The sequence below is a fragment of the Ruditapes philippinarum genome, unplaced genomic scaffold (genome assembly GCF_026571515.1).
Source record: "Ruditapes philippinarum isolate M1 unplaced genomic scaffold, ASM2657151v2 ctg961_1_1_1_1, whole genome shotgun sequence".
Classification (NCBI taxonomy): Eukaryota; Metazoa; Mollusca; class Bivalvia; order Venerida; family Veneridae; genus Ruditapes; species Ruditapes philippinarum.
The window spans coordinates 51,407-72,567 of record NW_026852622.1 but is presented as its reverse complement, the minus strand read 5'-3'; the positions used below and the strand labels follow the sequence as shown (position 1 = coordinate 72,567).

General features: G+C 30.8%; 1 protein-coding gene across 2 annotated transcripts in view; it reads right to left on the bottom strand.

Annotated features, from left to right (window-relative positions):
• The window catches only part of LOC132719329 (neuronal acetylcholine receptor subunit alpha-5-like), a 34,748-nt gene extending 13,917 nt beyond the window's left edge, over nucleotides 1-20,831 (bottom strand). Inside the window, exons 1-4 of one of the 2 annotated variants that reach the window (XM_060703100.1) lie at nucleotides 20,074-20,514; nucleotides 10,298-10,520; nucleotides 9,957-10,057; nucleotides 7,137-9,632 (exon numbers count right to left, since the gene is read on the bottom strand). In XM_060703100.1, the coding sequence (XP_060559083.1) occupies nucleotides 9,185-9,632; nucleotides 9,957-10,057; nucleotides 10,298-10,520; nucleotides 20,074-20,129 (828 nt within the window). In that variant the 5' untranslated portion in view covers nucleotides 20,130-20,514 and the 3' untranslated portion in view covers nucleotides 7,137-9,184. Of the gene's footprint in view, nucleotides 1-7,136; nucleotides 9,633-9,956; nucleotides 10,058-10,297; nucleotides 10,521-20,073 lie in introns of those variants that run through there. The other variant, XM_060703104.1, reaches the window with a different exon arrangement.
• Nucleotides 20,832-21,161: the final 330 nt, after the last annotated feature.

Sequence of the window (21,161 nt, the reverse complement as noted above, 5' to 3'; positions counted from 1 at the left end):
CTTTTCATATGCTTTTCACTGAAAAGGACAAATCAGACAGGTATATCTAAATCTCTGTTTTTCAAAATTCAAACAAGAATGTTTGAACAATGCATGCATCTTAAACAAATTAATATATGTGAGGGGATCTAGAGCCTACAAGTTAAGGCATCACCTGCTTAATAAAGACATGTTGGTTAAAGCCCGACTATGGCCATGACCATCATTCCTCAGTTGACACCAGCAATGGTTATTTCCAGGAAAAGAATTAAAAAGTATTTTTAAAAGGTACGAGCTTTGGAATTTTAGATTCAAGATATTATTACAAATTATGTTTCACCTAATTCATACTTAAGCAACTGTAAGTAATTATATAAAAGAAATAGTAATATAATTGCAGTATTATACTATAGCAAAGCATGTTTTGATGAATCATATCAGCTAATTTAACAGAAGCCGAAATTTGCTTTTGTGTCATCTACCTTAAAGTCTTTTTCGATTTACATTGTGCTAAAGGCTTTCTCATACAAGTTTTATGACGATACATAAACAGCAAGGTACACTTAATGGCTGGCTTGAATTACACATTGGAAGTCCTATTATTCTTATATTATAATATGAGTCATAGTCGAACGTGCAAGTGAAGCAGATATTTATTCATGAATATTACGACTTGATAAGGGGATTCAAAACAGATATTCATATTTAAGAGATTTTAGAAACCTAAGAACAGTTTTAATATCGGTTGTACATACTGGTGTAAGTAAATAAACCATTAACAGCAAATCAAGACAAAAGTATCTCTGTGACTTTTTCTTGCATATCCGTTAGTTTTACCAAAAATTTCATCAGGCATGTTGATGAGTGTAAGATGAGTCGCGCGCTAAGCTCATTTATGAATGAACCACGTTAAAATGTCTTTTCAGCGTATTAAGGATGAAATGTATTGCTATTGTTATTATGTGTTATTATGCAATAAAATCACTGTTTGACTTTCTATATTTAGACCAGTGACGTTATCATTATTTTGTGTAACCTCACTAAGATGAAATCATTTTTATTTAATTGAGTATATAAGAGGTTTGATATAAAAGCAAATCATTGTTCTAACAAATATGATAGAGGCAATATTTTATATAAAAACGTTTTCATTATCTAGTCTTAAAAACAAAACATTAATAGATATTTCGCTTTCATAAACAAAAAAGATCGTTTTATCTCAAGAAGTTAAATAATTGAATACTTATGTTCAACATTAACTTCATGTTATTGTAAATGGATTCGATCTTCAACAGATGCAGAAATCATAAATTTATGCTGTTCTGCACGTGTCAGATGTATAATAATGTTTTGAATCCTTTATAAAAGAAAAAAACAACTTGATTGATACATCACTGAAACACGATAAACACGACAATAAGAATACAGAAACCGAAACAATGTTCATCAAAAATCTATGCAGGAACAACGTCCTCTCTCAGAAATAAAAGAAATTGTATTATAAGTACTCTACGGTATTGTTGACAGGATATTTGGTAAGCGGATTAATAGTTCAAACTATTTTTAATCCGTTTCCTTATAATATATTGAGCATATTTTTGCTTATTTGAAAACAGGTAGTTTGCTAGCTTCTCTGATGTTCTACAGAACATTTATTTTGATATCTTATCTCTAGGATGATATTATAATCTCTTGTTAACATTCTATATAGGGAACAGAATTAACCATGCTTACATTGCTTGTAAATGTATTTAAGTTAGTTATATATTTTGTTGGAAAATGATATTGTTTGTTTAAACTTATATAAAAAATCTCTCATTGCACATGTTTGTATTTAAAGCAAAGTCCCCACTGCAAAAGTAGCAGTCAGAGTCAGAAAAAAAAACTTAACATGTCTGTTATATCCATCAAGACTGATAACGCTGTGCATTCCTTCTGATAGCATTTCTTTTAATGTAAACTAAAAAATTAATCACAACTGTACTTTAAAATCAATCATGATCAATGATGCGTTAAAGAAAATCCCGAGAAAGTTAAAACAGAGAAGTTACACCCTTACCTTGTTCCAGGTTTTTCTGCAATAAACGTTTGTATAAAATCAATCAACATAAGTTTTTGCAAATATGATGCCAAATGTACCTTCACAATCAAAGTATCAATATGTTTTTCGTACGATTATTTTACAACATGGCGCTGCTTATCATTATGGTTTCGTTAGACTGACATCATGCAAATACATGATTCTGATTTTCAAAATTGATGATTTGGAAAGCTACAGAAAATCGCTGAAAGCGACACAATTGAAATTTATACAGCCTGGAGTTAATGTCTCAAATGGCTCCGTAAATGAAAAAATTAAATGGTTTATAGCAGATGTATTGGCAATTGCTTAAATAACGTAAGTGTAGCTTGCTTTTTTTGTTCTTCTTAGATGCCGTTTGTCTCTTTATCGTTTTGCATATATGTTTACAGTACGTGAATTTTACGAAACTCATGATTTAGAAGCCAATGTGTGTAATCTTAGTGTTTCCCGTTATCTAAGTTTTGAATTAACCAAAAATGAAATTATGTTCTTATATTCCAATGCAGTTACAGAAATTATAGGTATAACACACACAGTTTGACACATTCATTATCAACCTGACTCAATGTATCAGAACAAAGAGAAATTGATTCATAATAAATTTTATTACAAATTGTTATCGCTTTAAAAAACCTGTTTTGTATTTGCTTTCGTTTTTTATGGCTTGCAATTTATTTGTTATGAAATCTTAATTTCTGCAATCTTAATTTCTCTGTCTGTCTCTATTACAACCTATTATGTTTTCATTGCCTTGTACTACTTTTGTTTGGTTTTCTGCTGGGCTATTTGCCGTTGGTCTTGTGTTGCTTGTTCTTGTTGAAACTGCGGTTATTGGACGCTGCGCTTGCTTGATGATCTGATTTTTACTTGCAATTGTTTCTTATCGAACAATAAGGGAGTTCCTTTTTTGTACAGTTGATGACCAGGCATTCACTTTAGCGTGTGTATAGGAGATGATTATTTTAACGTATGTTTCAGTTAGGATGTAAACCTTGCAATCAAATGCAAATTTTGAACGTGAAGTCGATGTAAAAGTCTTTAATCTGGCTTTAATTTTTTGATTAACCACATTCGGCGAACTTCCAAAGAAAATATTTTAAAAATAAATTTTTAATGAGTCCTAATACATCGCAATGAGTAGTTTATATATTTTAATACACGTAAGTGCGTATCAAAATGAGTTGCACGATATTTAAAATAATTGCTTAATGTAAAACAAAAAAAATGAAACAGCGAACATAAAAGTTCAAATAACACCTGTTCACTTTCAACAGTATCAATCCATCAAAGGTTCAGAACCATTTTTATACTAAAATGTCAATAAAGTTGGATATCCTAAAAAATAAGTCACTCAAGTGAAATCGCAGAAAGTCTAGGTTGAAGGATTTCCTCAAGTATATTAAGAAAATTGTAAGCGGTTGCTTACAAACCGAGATCCACATCAAACATAGAAACTTCTTAGTGCTTCTTTGTGGTCATCAGCTGTCTTTATAATCTTTACAATACAGTTCTTTTTAAAAGCTGAAACAATTTGTTATAAAAGTTATTATGAACCAATTTCTCTTTGACGTGATATATAATACAGTTTCTGAACTTGATTACAGAATAAGACGTGATCATGTTACACAAGTTATTTCACTTTGCGCAAGCTTTTGAATGAATGTGCATTTGGCAAACCCAAGAAGTATTTCAGATAACCAATCATCTTATCAAAATATTTTAACAAAAATACCATATTGATTAATAGTGCACATATGATAAACAAATCATAAAGACAATCCTGGGGAAAATGAGGCGCTTTTGTTCTTTATTATTTTTTATCTGGTGAATTTTACGAAACTCATAATTTAGAAGTCAATGTGTGTAATCTTAATGTTTCCCGTTATCTAAGTTTTGAGTTAACCAAACATGAAATTATATTCAATGCAGTTTCAGAAACCTGACTCAATAACTATATGGTACTTTTTGTGTCTGCGAAACGTATTCCTTTTGCAAAGTATTTTACATGTTTTCTTCTTGTTTTCCCTATCTCAGCGTTTTATATACAGATACAACTTCTACATATTTGGTAAGTGGATTAGTTATTCGAACTATTTCTAATTCCTTGCCTTATCATATATTGAACATGAGAAGCAGTTAACTTGCTTGTTTCTCCGAAATATTCTTCGATGTTCTAAAGAACATTTATTTTGATATCTCATCTATAAGATAACATTATAATCTCTTATCAACATGCTATATATGAAGAACAATTATCCATGCCTACATTGCTTGTAAATGTATTTGAATTAGAACTATCTTGTGTTGGAAATTGATACTGTTTGTGTAAACTCATAAAAAAACCCTCCTTTTGCACATGTTTGTATTTAAGTCAAATCCGCCTTTGCAAATGTAGCACTCATAATTGTAAATCTGTATCAGAACGAAACAACTTGACATGTCTCTTATATCCATCAAGACGGATAACGCTGAGAATTCCTTCCGATAACATTTCTCTTAAAGCCCCGAATAACTTATAATAAATGTACTTCAAAAACAAGCATGATCATCGATGCGTGACAATAAATCCCGAGAAAAATAAACGAAGAGAGTTTACACCCTTACCTTGCTCCAGGTTTTTCTGCAATAAACGTTTGTATAAAATCAATCAACAGAAGGTTTTGCAAATATGATGCCAAATGAACCTTCAATCAAATATCAATATGTTTTTTGTACGATTAATTTACAACATGCACACTGCTTACCATTATGATTTTATGGTTTTCTTTAGAATGCAAATATTTGATTTTTATCTTTTTTTATCTTTGAAATTAATAATTTGGAAAGCTACAGAAAAACGCTGAAATGTCCTGAAGTTAGTATCTCAAATGGTTCCTTAAATACAAAATGAAATGGTGTATTGCAGAGGTATTGGCACTGTCTTAAATAACGTCAGTGAAGCTTGCTTTGTGTTTATTTAAGATGCCGTTTGTCTCTTTATCGTATTTCATATATGTGTACACTGAAGGAATTTATATATATGACCTGATACTGAATTAGAACAAACTATACAAGGTATGCTGATTATATGTCATAACAATACACGTTGACGTTCAAAAGATATTGAAAACGTCCACGAATTGTTGGATAACGCCTCGTAAATCATTTGTCATAACGAATGATCGTGAAATTGGGCGACTGAAGTTGTTCGCTATGAAACTGTAAACTATGTATTTGTAAATAATAGCCAGACATTAAACTTGTTATTAAAGAAATTGTTTTATATCACAGTTTATCAGTTTGCAAGGCAAACTGTTTTAACTTTTAAAGTTTTCGATAAAATAAATCTACCTGTTAATTTCATTCAGAAGGTTTTATGAAATAATTTGAGTGAAATCAAACTAACTCATGAAGAAATATCGTTACTGCAACACTTGTTCGATTGTTTATATTCAAGATAAGTGGTAGGTGAAAGACTGAATACGTGTTTTAACTAAGCAGAAATTAAGTATCATTTAGAATTCAATGTCATCCGTTGATGTGATAACAGCTAAGAGAACTTAGAACCGTTAATCCGACACTTTCGTGTGACTATCAGCCAAAGTATATATCCAATAGGCGATGAACAATGATAAAACATATGTTTGGTGTTTGATTGTATTGATTCACATTTTCATTTTTTATTCATTTATTTTGTAGGGGAGTACAAAGATGATACGTAGACTTTAATTTTTATGTTGATTGATTTTTCAACATTCCATTCTCATATCTCGGTGGTCGATATATCTACCAGGCTTTCTCTCTAACCAAGTGACTGACTAATACTCATACACAAGATTACTGAATAAGTGATGACATACAGATTATCGAGATTATCAAGGGAAATTTTGCTTTGGTCAAGGTTGAAAAAGTTAATAAAATCATTTAATTTAGCATAACGGAATTTTAGACTGCAACTGAGGTTTGATGCAAATGGTGATTATTACTATCTGACTTCCAGTATAAATTGATTTTAAAAGGAACAAGTATTTCTATTTATTATTTGTTTAGTATATCTTTTTAAATAACGGCCTGGATTTTAAGTTTATGTTTTACACCCTTGTCTCTGAAGCTGTGTAATTAAAGTACCGTTTCTTCTCAGGAATTTTGTTAATAGTTTAAACACACTTTTTAAGGTTACAAGGTTAATATATTGATGACTTTACAAGCTAGACAAAATAACCTTAGGTTTATGAGAAATTAGAGAACTTCTTCATCTAGTTGACTTACGTAAGCTGTTTTATACTTTCTCTTAGCGTCTTAGCTAGCAAAATTATACCTATCTCGGTGTCATTGAAACGTTTCCGCAATTGGTTTGAAACCATAACTGTTACATACCTTTTTGTCTGGTCAGACTGAGAATGCTTTGAAATGTTGAATTCATTGCTCTGTACTGGTATATTTTGTAATGAAATCGAGAACATTACTTCACTTACTTCTTACAAACATTATCAGTGCAATTAAAAGCTAAAAATCAACGTCTACATTATGATACAGTTACAGCATAGTGCCTTGAATGTAATTTTGACATTTTTGAATGTGTTATTTGTTACGAAAAGAGGCCTTTATTGTGGTGAACGCATTGTTTCAGGCTAGTGTTTTTAAAAGTGTTTTTTTAATGAGCTTTTTAATTTTTTTGTCCACAGATTTAGCCATGCTGTTGCACTTGATAAGTCTTACTAGTAATTAGTACACTTCGTGGATTATGAAGTAAGAGTCTATAATATATGTCCATGACACACTAGCTTCACTGGATGTTACTGTACGTTACCATTCCTTAAGTATGTATTGCGATATCACATAAGCCATGAAGCAGGAGTTTGATTAACCCATTAACCATAATCTGTATTACACTAATACAATTACACTTTGACGAGGCGTTATTTGCAAACATAGCCTGTTTCAATATATGCGTGTCATATGATTTTATTCAACTCTTACAATACATTAAGTATTAAATATACACACATTCAATACCCTCTATTATACTATATGTTTGTACGAAAATCATATTTAATAACACTAACAACAATAACAAAGGAATACAAAACACAGGTTTGTTTCCTATCAAACATTTTAATGAAGATTCAAGTACAAAACCATTTAATCTTGCAAAATGTAAAAGAATAGCAATGTGTTAGTGCCGTTGCATTAAAATGTCAAAATAGTTAACTTCAACATAGTATAAGTAAACACGTTTGTCAACTAACTAACTGTACATTTCAAGTTACCTTACAAACTTTGTTCATTGGACTGAATAATCATATACTATTAATGTATTCATTTAACTTTGGCCAAATATTTACATATTAACAGTGTCTCTAAATGAGTAGGATAAGCAGGTAGTCGTTTTAGAAAATATAAAAAACAACAGTAAACTATGTCAGCTACAATATGTGTATGTGTGCCTTATTTTTAGATTTCCGACCTAATGTACATTTTATAGGAAGTGTCATGTAACAGTGACTTCATAGAAGATAAAACTCTTTCACGTGGCATGAATCTATAAAGCAATGTTATACGAGAATTGTCAAAATAGGATGTGAGAGTGCCATTTGATTTATTACAATACAACCCGAAAAATGCTGACATATTTAGATTCATAAAAGACACTCCAGCTAAGGGTTTTTAACATAAAAGGGCTATTTTTTCGTTTCTTTGGAGCTTGATATTCCTTTTGATGTAGGTCTAAAACAATATATTGTATGCCAATTCAATTGAAATTTTAAAATAATTTAAAGTTATGCTGTTTTCGTGACCATTTGTTATGGGTGTATCATGAACGATTTATAATCTTTGTATCTATGTAGGTTACTATACATTAATATTCTTCGTAAAATAGATTGAAATGTACAGGGTCGCGCTATTCTCCAGCTATCTGAGTTGGTTAAATGATGATTCCACGCATGCCATAAAATACACTACCACATTCCTTTCATTCCAGGTTTTCTGTAATTATTTTAATTAAAATATTAATAATTATTTTCCAGTCGGCAATTAGCAAATATATATCTTAATGCACTTTCAAACAATATTCGTTAGATAAACCGATTTCTCATCAATATTACGGTGTGCGTCATATACCAATATAAAAAATATAACGATACAGAGTTATATAACCATCGTTTATCATATACCCGTGCCAATTTTCCGACACCCTGAAAATGGTATTGCAAGTCCGTGCATATATTTTGCGTGACGTCATTTGCGTTTTACAAACATTATGTTAAGACTAAACATAATAAATTATAGGCCAAGGCGTGTCAATGAAAATTGATTCTTTTGAATTGAAACAGTCGTTATTATGGGTATGTGATAAATAGAATATTATATTCGTTAAGGTTCATCGCTGACTTTATTGAACTCGTTAAATAAAATAATATTATGCTCGACAGAGGATTGCATAATATAATTAATTGTATTCCACCCGTTCAATAAATTAAGTTTTAAATCTCCACTCATTCAAAATCCACCTCTATACATTACACACTGTTACAAAACGAGCATTACAACTTGTGTGCATGATTAACTATTGTAAAGGCACACTTATTTACTATATTTTCCTTGTTTATAATTAATTTAAACAAACCCCGAGACTGAAGCATTAAGTATGCGATATGATATGAATAAAGTCATAAAATCCTACATTCGCATGTATTATGAGATTTATACTTGCATTGTTATTTTAATCAATGTAAAATTACTTGACGTAAGGAATCATGACTTAAACATTTTTTTTCTAAAAATAGAGAAAATACGAAAATACGAATCCCTAAAGAAAGCCCAACACGGCAAAATTGAATATGCTGCATGCTCGGTTTGATTGAGCCTGTTCATGGACGGTACTGTCAAACGCAAACTACCGTCCATTCCCCTAGCACTGACATAAGCAGAATTTCACTTAAACATGAAATGGTAGTCATAAAACGGCTCTCTGCGTCCTAGATACAAGAGGAAAATTTTCATTTGCGTTAAATTTTGGTAGACCATTTTAGTTGGCAACGATATGCTTCCACTTTCAATGTGTTGTTTTGATAGATAGAAAATGTTCATTACTTTTTTTTCTAACATACAAAATAATTTTGATATAAATTAACATAGTGATCATGATATAAATAGTAATAAAACAGTCAATATGAATAAATATGAAGTAAGTGGTATCCCAGCAGCTGCGTTATTATCAGAGCTTAACATTCCTTTTGTGGTGCCTTTGCAGCACTTCGAATCCTCAATATTTAAACTACATACAAATTCTGGAAACGTTGCGTCGGCCTTTAACATTGGCCGTTCGACAAGTCGAAGGTTTGGTTCGCCGATCGAAGCTTGAATCGAATGAGCAGTTCTTGATAGCATACATGCTGAATTGTTCATGTCAAAATTAATGATTTTTTCATTTAGAAGGTTTGAACCCAAAATTATATCACAATCTACAACGGATGACGTGAGATTTGTTTCACAGAAAGTCTTAACTTGCAAACGTCGATGCATATAGATTCTCCCGTTGCTCTTGATAACAAATTTAGGACTGTCGACTTCTTTCTGCTCTCCAGCCCTAAATATAGAATTAACATATATCTTAAGTATAATATTAATTGATATCGTAATTATAATATTAATTATATATTGTGACAGACACAGGGTTGACCTTAATTTCTTTATTCATTGCTAGTCAGATATCTTAAAATAATTTTGTACAAACATTAATGAATATAGAAATGTCATAACTATTATTGATCATAGTTTTGATTATTGTATAACAAATCCGATCAACAACTTGCATATATTTTTTTTAATTAAACACTGCGGTGTACAGGAGTAGTTACGATTTAAACTCATACGGGTTGTTAATTAAAGAAAGTGTATTAAAGTTACTTACACATTTGAAATATGTAGAGATGGAGTCCAAATCTTTTTCTCGTCCACAGTTATTTCCTTGACAACAAGTGGATACCAAGACAGTCGGGTGTCATTCCAATTCTGAAAGGATAATGACTAGAATTCCCTCACAGAAAAAAGAAACATTACGTAACAATAAAAATATGTGTATACACTAAATTACTTTAATACTTATACTGTAACAGATGTTTTACAGTGATTTGATTTTTTAAATGGTTTTAGGGTTGGTAATCAAGATATCATATCAGTATTCAAAATCAAGAATAATGTTGCGGTAAGAAGATGATACCATAAGCTATAGAATGATTGATATCTACTCACAACTTCAAGTTCAACTGTTGATTCCAATGTTTGAGCAACAATGTCAAGACTTGATATGTGCAACACATTTAAATTCACACTCAGCAAAACTGGGTCAGGATAATGTTTTCTGGGAGGTACTTCGGGTTTGTATTTGTGAAAAACAGTGCTAACGATCTGAACAGCCTCATCGATATATTTGGCATTGTCGTTCTCTTGATCGCCTCTCGATTGCGCAAAGGTCCTGAAAATAAACATACGTTAAGAAATATGATAAGAATGATATATTTACTACTGTTGTTGTCCAAAATCGTTATACCTTGCGCGATAAATACCATAAATTAAAGTTGCAAAATTTAGCATATGAATTTTTATCGCATTCATTACGGCGGACTGGTCTTATTCTTAGCATGCAAGTAATAACAGACTAGGTAAAAAAGGAATTTGTATGCACGCAATGTATCGAACGCGACGGTGCAAGAAGCCAATGTCCATACCGATGCTTAAAATATTAAAAAAAAAGAAAAAAAGTATAACTCATCTTTTTTTAAGAAATTAACTTTAGTCATGATGTAATATTTAGAAAGACCACCAGTTCTTTTAACCGTTGTTTTGAGAAATCAGTTTATTTTTAATGTAACTTTATGAAATAACCTAAATTTTGCCTATGAAATTGATTTAGAAATATGAGGTACGAGGGGAAATGAGAAAATATCAGGACTTTTGACTCGTACGCGAAAACCATACAACATTTTTAAAAAAAATCTTTTTACTTTTTTTCAAAATATTCTCTACCTATGTCTACGCACTTTTGCCATCTTTGTGGGAGCTTTTGTATTCCCGCTGTGAACCATGACGTAGACCTATGTTTTAGGTACTGTGTAATAGCAGATATCAAAGCCGCCCTGGTCTTATATTTCTTTCCCGCAAGCAATTTTATCAGTTCTAGAAACAAAAGTCACAGGGGGCGAGGTCTGGGCTATAAGAAGGGTGAGACAACAATTGCCATTTGTTAGAGTGGATAACCTCCACTGTAGCGGCGGCGGTATGGGTGGGGCGTTATCGTGAAGGAGGACATTTTTCTGTGCTAACCTGGGACGCATTTGCTTCAGCTTTTCTCTGAGATTTTTCAGAATTACTTCAGAATAGTACTTGGCAGTGACAGTTTGACCCTTTGGCATGAAATGAGTAAGTATCATTCCTCGTGAATCCCAAAAGGCAACAAGCATGACTTTGCCAGCCAAAGGAGACAGCTTAAACTTTTTAGAAGGTAGGGAACCAGCTCGTTTCCACTGCTTTGACTGAGCTTTTGTCTCGGGTTCGGAATAATGAACCAACATCTCATCTCCAGTGATAATGCGGTTCAAAATCTTATCTCCTTTACGATTAAAACGACTTAAATGTTATTTTGCATTGGTTACTCTGGCTGCCTTTTGATCTGCCGACAGCTGTCTAGGCACCCACCTGGCACTTACCTTGCTCATGCCTAGGTGTTCGTTTAAAATCTTGTGTGCCGATGCCTTACCGATGCTTAACTTGTTGGCTACCTCCTCCAAAGTTACTCGACGATTTTTGTTGACAAAAGCTTTAACATTTGCTACCATTGTTGGGGTCACCGCCTCAGCTGACCGCCCAGTTTTAGGCCTATCACAAACACTTGTTCTGCCCTCACGAAACTGAGAAACCCAGTTGTAGAAGGTTGAACGTGATACCCATTTATCAGAAATTCTTTTTAAGCCTCTGAAAGATGTGGCAGGGCTTTTCACCTTCTGCAACCAGAAACTTTATTACAGAGCGTTGTTCCTCTAACAAAGAGTCCATGATAGACGAAACACATATCATATATCAGAGGGTAAAATACTGTCTATACACAACTATCATTGAAAATAAACTGACCACGTTATTGTCGATTCACCAATATATAATGTGTGTATATAGTTGCACGTGGACAGAGAGGAGAATGTAACGTCCGGTTATTTTCTGATCGTCGTTTTAAAGAATTGAGAACTTAAAATATCTATTAACGTGTTTGTTTGTTGTATTTCAATCTAAAAATTATATATATATATATATATATATATATATATATATATATATATATATATATATATATATATATATATATATATATATATATATATATATATATATATATATATATATATATATATATATATATAAATTTAACAAATAGCAGAAACCTTTAGATAATTTATATATAATTATTGAAATTAACTTCGTGTTATTTGTCATACAGTTTCGAACAGCAATATATTATGAACACGTGTTGAGTACATGTAAAAGACTTTTTTTGGCAATGACACAAAGAAAGACGTAAAAATGCATACTCTAGATAAAACAACGAACATATATATGACAAATATGTTCAATGTTATAGACTTGCAAAAACTTTAAATGTCAAATAAGACAAATTATTAGTCAATGCCCTATGCACTGTATTAATGTATACAGATATTTAAAACATTTACGCCCCTATGTTCATCATTTGATATCTCGGTGATTATGTTATTGGTTGTATTATTTATAAGCGATCAAATGGGTATGAACTTTCGTGTTAACATTTCAAGTCGAAGCATTTGCCACAAAACTATGTAAAAATAGAAAATGATATTGTAATCAAAAAGCGAGCTAAGAGTGCTGGTTTGTTTATATACTGCTGTGTATTCATATCTATGTTCGAAGCAAATCCGATGTAACTAATACATGAAACTGTTGGATATTATGGAAATAAATTATGACTTTTAAACTATACATATGCTCGTTTTAGGGAATGAACCGTGCTGCCCGATTCAGTCAAACACTACCTTTCAGTTAAACTTATCGGACGATGCCATGCAATCAATCTGACAGCGCTTAACACAGTAAGTAGCTAAAAGTGGTAATTACCAATGTTAAATTCCTGAAACTTCGAATGGATTTCTGGTAGTTACAAAAACATTTTTTACTAATTTCTTTAAACAACTGCAGGAGGTATAGGGTTCAAGAAAATGATAATTATCATGGGTATTAAAGAACGTGTTCGCCAAGTGATCGTTTTTCACCTTGCTGACAAATTCCACCCTTACATCGTAAAAGCATATGTGGCATATCAATCAATTGAGACATGTTGAGGGTTTCATGCAAACTAGTTCAGCAGGAATATTTATGTTTTTGGCAAGTACATTGATAGTCACTGTGGATAACCTGTTTGCACTTGGATAGGTAAAGAATGCCCAAGCTATTGTTCTGTTTGAATAAATGATTATAAAGACAGCTGATGAACAAATGTGACCACAAAGAAGCACTAAGAATTTTTTATGTTTCATGTAGATGTCGGTTCGCGAGGAACGTTTATCTTATAATTTTCTTTATATTTTTGAGAAAATCTTTTAACCTAGACTTTATGCGATTTCACTTGGCTAATTTATTTTAGGATATTCAACTTTATTGATATTTACCCTTCAATTGCCTTGTATTGAAAAGGAACCATTTTAGTATAAAAATGAGTCTGAACCTTTGATGGATTGATACTGTTGAAAGTTTACAGGTATAATTTGAAGTTTATGCCAAAATGAAATACACTTTAATTTGTTCCTTGTTTCATTTTACTGTTTTAAATTAAGCCATTACTTTAATACGCACTCACGCGTTTAAAATATATAAACTGCTAATCGCGATGTATTAAGACTCATTTAAAACTTATTTTTAAAACGTTTTCTTCCGAAGGTCACCGAATGTGGTTTATCAAAAAACTGAATACCAGATTATGGACTTTAACATCGAATATAATTGTAAATATATATGTCTGTGTCCCGAGACTCTAAGCCGGGATAACAATTAATGTTTCAATTTTATAAAAAAATGTATTTGAGAAAATTTGTTTTTATATGGTACCTATAATTTCTAAAATTGTCCTTCAATGTGATAATAAAATTTCATTTTTCGGTTATATCAAATACTTGATTTCGGGCCACATGAAAATTACACAACTTTGCTTTTCAACAAGGAGTTTCGAAATATTTACCAGATAAAAAATAAAAGAACAGAAGCGCCTCTTTTTCCCAAGACTGTTTTTGTTATGAATCCTTTAGCATGTGTGCACTATCAATCAATATGGTATTTTTTGTTCAGATATTTTGATAAGATGAAAGGTTCTCTGAAATACTCATTGACTTTGCCAAATGCACATTCATTCAAAAGCTTGTGCAAAGAGAATTAACTTGTGCTATATTATTCGTGCTCAATGTGTATCAAAATTTATATACTGTATTCCATTGCTTAAATAACTGTCAACGGAAGACAAAATAAAATAATTCGAGCTTGTATGAAAATGTTATTGTACAAATACTTGACATGTTTATGCGTTTATCTGGTCAATAAATATTTGCACTGCGTGTATGCCCAAAAAATATGCTTAAATACTGTGTGAATGTCTTACCGATGCTTGAAAACAACTAACAACATAGTTAAAGTACAACAAAAATTCTAATAAAACATTATGAAATAGTAATAGCTAAGGTACCAAAACGAACGTACTCCATGTCCTTTGTCTGTACAACAGCACATTTAAATCCCTCTTATAATATTCGAGTTAATGCAGATTAATAAGCCAGTTTGATTCTGTTTTATTGAAGTTAATGTAAACATTTGCGTATTTAAACATCCTTAATAGCTACTCAAATCATCAGGTTTTCCTTGTATTAATACTGGTGTAAAGCTTTTTTCCCAGTAAATCTGTCAGTTTATTGACCCTCTAGGTAAATCCTGCCCGACAAAAGAAATTGTTCATTTACCTGGTAAGATCATTATGAGGGGAGTATAAAATTCCTTGAGTGAAATTGAGCCGACTAAATGAGATGAACGATTTAACAGCCCATTGTTCTAAGTCTAGGTAGGTAGTTGGTGAAGACACATTAACTGAGAAAATAATTTAACTTTCTTAAAACAGCAAGAACATTGAAATTAATCTTTCAAACGTCCGATTATTGAGTATTTTTGTTACTAAGAATAGAACAACTCTATCTATGTAAATATATTTATAGGCATTGTTTAACAGCAATAGACACTGCATTTCATATTTTAATAATAATTGTTTCTATGATAAGGGTTTATTTTCTTCTAGCATTCCACTTGAACGTTATACACTGACTTAAACACAACACTTTAATAAGTATCATTTTATAAATGCTCTATGATAGTTTTGTTTTCACAAGCGATGTAAGACAGCTGGTTGCTACTATATTTTAATTGAAAAAAATGTTGTTTTTTGCAAAGCAGAAAATATGTTGTTAAAAAGTGATTTCTGAAAGTAAAGCATTGATAGCAGCGATCTGATGTTAGAAGCACGAAATATTTTGCTGAGATATATGAATCAAATATGTAAATTTCCTATCTATTTCAATTTCTTTCATTTTAAGTACATGTACAAATAATGATGAAGCTTGCAACATGCAATTGAGAAGTATTTTCATTACATACTTTTCGGTAGACAGCGTATACATATTTGAATAATTTTACAATTAAATAATTATATTGTAACTTTCACAGTACTGCATTAAATATCTAAATGCGAACGATGAGGGTATGTTAAATATCTCCTAACTTTAAAGCTACTGCCAGATATACATTCAGTCGAAAGTAAAATATGATTGATTGCGAGAAGCATATTATTAACTATATATATCATGTTGGACATATATTAAAATTTGTGAAGTTTACAGACTTATTTGTCAACAAGAAATATTCGACGTTATAATTTGATAAAAAATATCAGTATAGTTTACTTCAACTTACTTATAAAGCATGAAATCACATACATTTTACTCGTACTCACCAACTTGTATAGCTATAACATCTAATGGTAACATTGCGAATTTGTTTTGATCTTAAATACACTATCTACTATTTATAAACAAATAAATAATTCAATTCGTAATGCATGCTCTTTTTCCATAGTATTATTACACAACCCAATTAATTATTATTTTGAAACAAAACACTATGACACTGCTATACTATAATAACTTATAGGTAAATGAATTCACTGATGGTATGCATGATATTCTATAGCTGAAATTTTTCATATGGGTATTTGATTTACTGACTGACTAATATTCAAGCAAATAATTTTTAAATAATAAACACCACAAAACCGAAAAAAAATGAGTACTTCGGGCAGCAATTGATATCCTGATTGCTGAAGCATATAAACTGCCTTCACTTTTTCCGTACAATAAACGTAAAATGAATGTATCGGTATCATTGGCAATGCCAACGCAATTAATATGATATCACAAAAATGTGGCTTGTTCAATGTCTCGCAGCGTCAGATAGAAAACTGTAGAACGTAACATGTATTACTATATTATATGTTACGGTAATTTCAGTTCCTATTAACATTACTTCTCAACAGGTATTTAAGCACACAAACATACAACATCAAGCATTAATATAACTGTAGTTCATAAAACTACTACATAATGGTTTCTGAAGTTTATACGTCTTTATGAGCAAATGTGCTTACAAATAGAAATCAGTATTCATTTTTTCAGTTTAACTTGATACTAATTTGCATAATTGAGCATTTATAAAACAACAAGAAGAAAACAACAAACAAACATAAAAAAACAAAACAACATTATAAATTGTTACTGGCTCAATGCCTAACAACTGCATTTCTTTCTTTATATGTTTTCAATTTGAAATTTAAAAGATTATTCCAAATATTCTAAAAACCTCTGTAAATTTTAAAATATTTAAATTGTATTTATTATAAATAGTATGGCTTTTTGTATTTGAAATAATGAACTGTCCGTAAAACGCATTTTGTATAACGTGTTATGTGTGTAACCTTTACATTATTCTTTTTAATTTGTCATGTGGTAATTTCTAGTTCAACTAACTTTGATAGGACTGTTTCAATATTATGTCATAGCATATAATGCTTGAAAGGAAGCCGTTTAATCTGACTTTTATTACACAAACAATGACACTGACATAAGGATTTTATTTAATTGATAGCACAGTAGTGTAATGATAATTAATTCTAGAGCAGAAAAAACACAAACAAATGAGTTCATAAGAAATTATTTAAACGCATCAACCCCCCCCCCCCAGCACCGGTCAAATGAATATATTGACACTAAGAAAATCAGTGATCTTGATGGACCAAAACAAGGTAATTACAAAATTGGGATGAAGTACTTAGCGACGAATTACTTTCTTATATCTACCTAGTATTTCTGATAATAGACAACCTTAGATAATTGCCATCTCGCGATTAACTCCAACATTTATTATTAAAACGGAAATAAAAAAGAGTCATTCGCGTTAATATTACAATTTAAATGCAAATTATATTTTTGTAGTAATGATATTTGTTAAAAGCAACAGTATCGAAAGGAGGTTAAATTTATTGATGCATAGTTAAACGAGCTAAAGCCCCATTTAGTGTAAAACAAAATATACATGTACATTAGCTGTAAATGCAATTTATAATAAGACATTTTTATACCAAACGTGTTTATAAAATTATACATAAAAAAATTATTTCAATTTTTTTTCAATTACATGTAAAATATTATTTTTGATATTACATTTATTGTAATGTACCCATATACTAAACAGCAATAGTGTGTAGACTTTAATTGTTGCAATTGTTATCAGCTATCGAAGCATGAAGCTATGTTATCTGCAGGTAAATGGTGCAAACTTTGTTTATAATCTGGTTGATAAGAGGAATCTTATTGATCGGAGGCTGATAAGGCACATTCTCAATAATAGGATAAAATAGACTGATGATTACACTGGATAAAAGAAAAATCTTGTCAACGGCTGCAAGCAAACAGTTGTAGTATTCATTACCAAAAAAAAGACCTTTTATTTGTTATAACTTTGATGTTTTCAATTATAACTATTTTCTCAGGTTTATATCATAGCGTACATACGTTTTTTATTAAATTGGCTTAAATTCAAGTCAAGACTAAAAGTTGCCCCGCATTTCACTTCAGATTTGCTATATTTTATCTGGTCCATCGTGATCATTGATTCCAACACTTTTAAGTGTTGAAAAATGGGTACCGCTACAGCCGTTGCTAGGGGGCGTGAGGGATGTTGCACTTTTGAGTAATCCCCCATGTGCAGACTCAATCAAACCGAGTCTGCAATTTTCATGTAATTTTGTTTTTATTAATGCTACCGAGGGATCACATTTTTCCATTTTTTATGTCTTTAACTTAATCGATTTATTTTTTATGTATAAACAACAAAGCATTTATTTATTATTGTCACTAATATCGCATAGCAGACATAATACTATTATTATTTATCAGATAAAATCAAGTGTTGTAACATAACATTTTGAATGTTCAAATAACAAACGCCATTCATAAATACTTCTTTTATAATCATTATTTTATCAAAGTGATATACAAATGACATACGTGGATGAAAAGAATCAACATAAAATAAAAAAATAACAAACCATGAAATATGTGCATGTATTGACAATTTTTCATTTATTTCCATATTTCAAAATGGTAGTAATATCATTATTGACATTATACTTTCACATTATATTATAAGATATTGTATAGCTTTGCAATCTAATAATTGTGCAAAAAGGAGACAAAATGAAAATCTCCATAGAACTCCAAAAATAACAAAATTAAAATGTTGCGAGCTCGGTTTTATTGAGCCTGATCACGGACGTTACTGTTAGTTACCGCCAACGCCCTCTAGCATCGTTTTCAGCTGTTTTTACGTTAATTTTAAACATGAAGATGGTGAAATTTTGAGTTTTGATACCTTTTGAAAACCAAACAGAAGACTCTATTATTTATTAGTTAGGTTAATCTTAGACACAATGTATAAACGTTATCATAATTAACTTATAAACTAAACGATTGAAAGAATGTATGTGTTGATATTACACTTAGTGATCACACTTTTCAAGCCTTTGCTTGTTGATCTTGTTTATCATATTTTAATATAGTAGCTGATGTGATGTTTAAAAATTCTGACAATTCAGACATTTCTGTAAATCAGTGGTGTTTACCTAACAGCTGACAGTTTTCATATTCGACATGGACAGGTAGCTTGCTATAAGGTGTATTAAGCTAACATGTTCCCTTACCGTGGTAAAAATTACACAGTTTTCGTTAAAGCATTTGCTCCTGATATATTTAGTGTATCGGTGAATTAACAAAATATCCAGTTTTATACAACTTTGGTTTAGACGAAATTCTTTTTATGAGTAATGTATTTATAAGTTTTATTTGATTGTAAAAATTCTCCAACATGTAAATTTGTTAAAAATGTATCAAATAGTATAGCCTCCCTGTCATACATCACGTCAAAATACTTTTTTGATTTGGTTTGTTCATATATTTCCCGTACACTTTTTTTTTTTATTTTAATCCAAACACTATAACTAATTAACTATCATGGAGTATCACAAACGCCAAATATACAAGAAGATTATAATAGCAATGACAAGGGTGGTATTTTACAGGCAACGCCGTATAAGTGGAGCTGGTATCAAACCAGAACGGTTGGAGTAGAAATTTATAAGATTTAACATCTATTTCTACAGCGATTATAGCCGAATCTGTAAATCATGTATTGTGTATATTTTGGAATCTAAACCAGAACGTTTGAATAACAAAAGAAAAAGAAGCTTTAATTTTTGATAATCAGTTCTATTGCAAATCATATATGTACGTAATCACAAAAATCCATTTGAATTTCAAAAATTAATTGCGAAGCTTTCAAGTCATTAAAACAAAACCGTGTCTTACCTTACTATGAAAACTGCCAGAACAGATACACACAATAAAATTCCATTTGTTTTCATTTTTGATATATTTTCCTATCACTTTTATTCAAATCCAAAAAAATATAACTATATAAATTAAGGAAAATAATTAATGCTAAATATTAACTAACTGCTTTTTCACTATCAGTGCTAATGATTAAATACAAACACTTCTCTATGTGATTATAAAGCAGTAAGATGCACTCTATGAACGAGGCCGTTTCTGTGAACAATCAGCGAAACAGTCAAAAGGTAACTCCTTCTTTTCACCTGTATGCTTGCTAAAACACTTTGGTTTCATCGCTCAATCAAAATTGTAATACGTCAGCCTATATGCAAACATACGATAACAGACACGATTATGAAGAGTAAAAAACATAAGCCTAGAACATCAACTTTTGATGTACTAGTACCTAGACAAGAACAAAGCTAAAGTAGAAGAAACGTATGACGGGAATAGCTAAATGTGGCGTACCTGTAGATTTTGTAATAACGGTGTATGCTGGCGTTGTAATAAAGTTTACATGATATAACCGTATCACAATTTCGTAGTTATGGAATACATGATTAGAATACATCTAATGATAAAGATACGATCATGAATGGACACTGAAATAAAGGGCTTTCGACTTCAACATTTTGAAGCATCATGTATTTGAATCAACATATGTCTAAAGACTTATGGTTATTTGGTAGAAAATCAAGTTGAAAATACACGCAACAAAAGTTTTAATCAAATCCAAATATATAATCTAAATCCTTTTATTTGTACATCAGGGCAACAGGTAAGAAAACATAGACCGAACAATGCCATGAAGACGTGTTTCTTTATCGTTTTATATATATTATGATCATATGTATCAAACATTTCCTAATAATCTTCACAGAGCATTTTTGTTTTTTACCTATTTACATACAATCAGAGAAGTTGCATTTTCCCTTTTCTAATTAGGTCCCTAAGTTGTCAATGTCAATAAATGACAATGAACATGAATCGCTACACATTAATTTAAGAATTTATTTTAAAAGAAATCAGCGTTATCAACACTGTAATTTATTCCTCCAATCGCA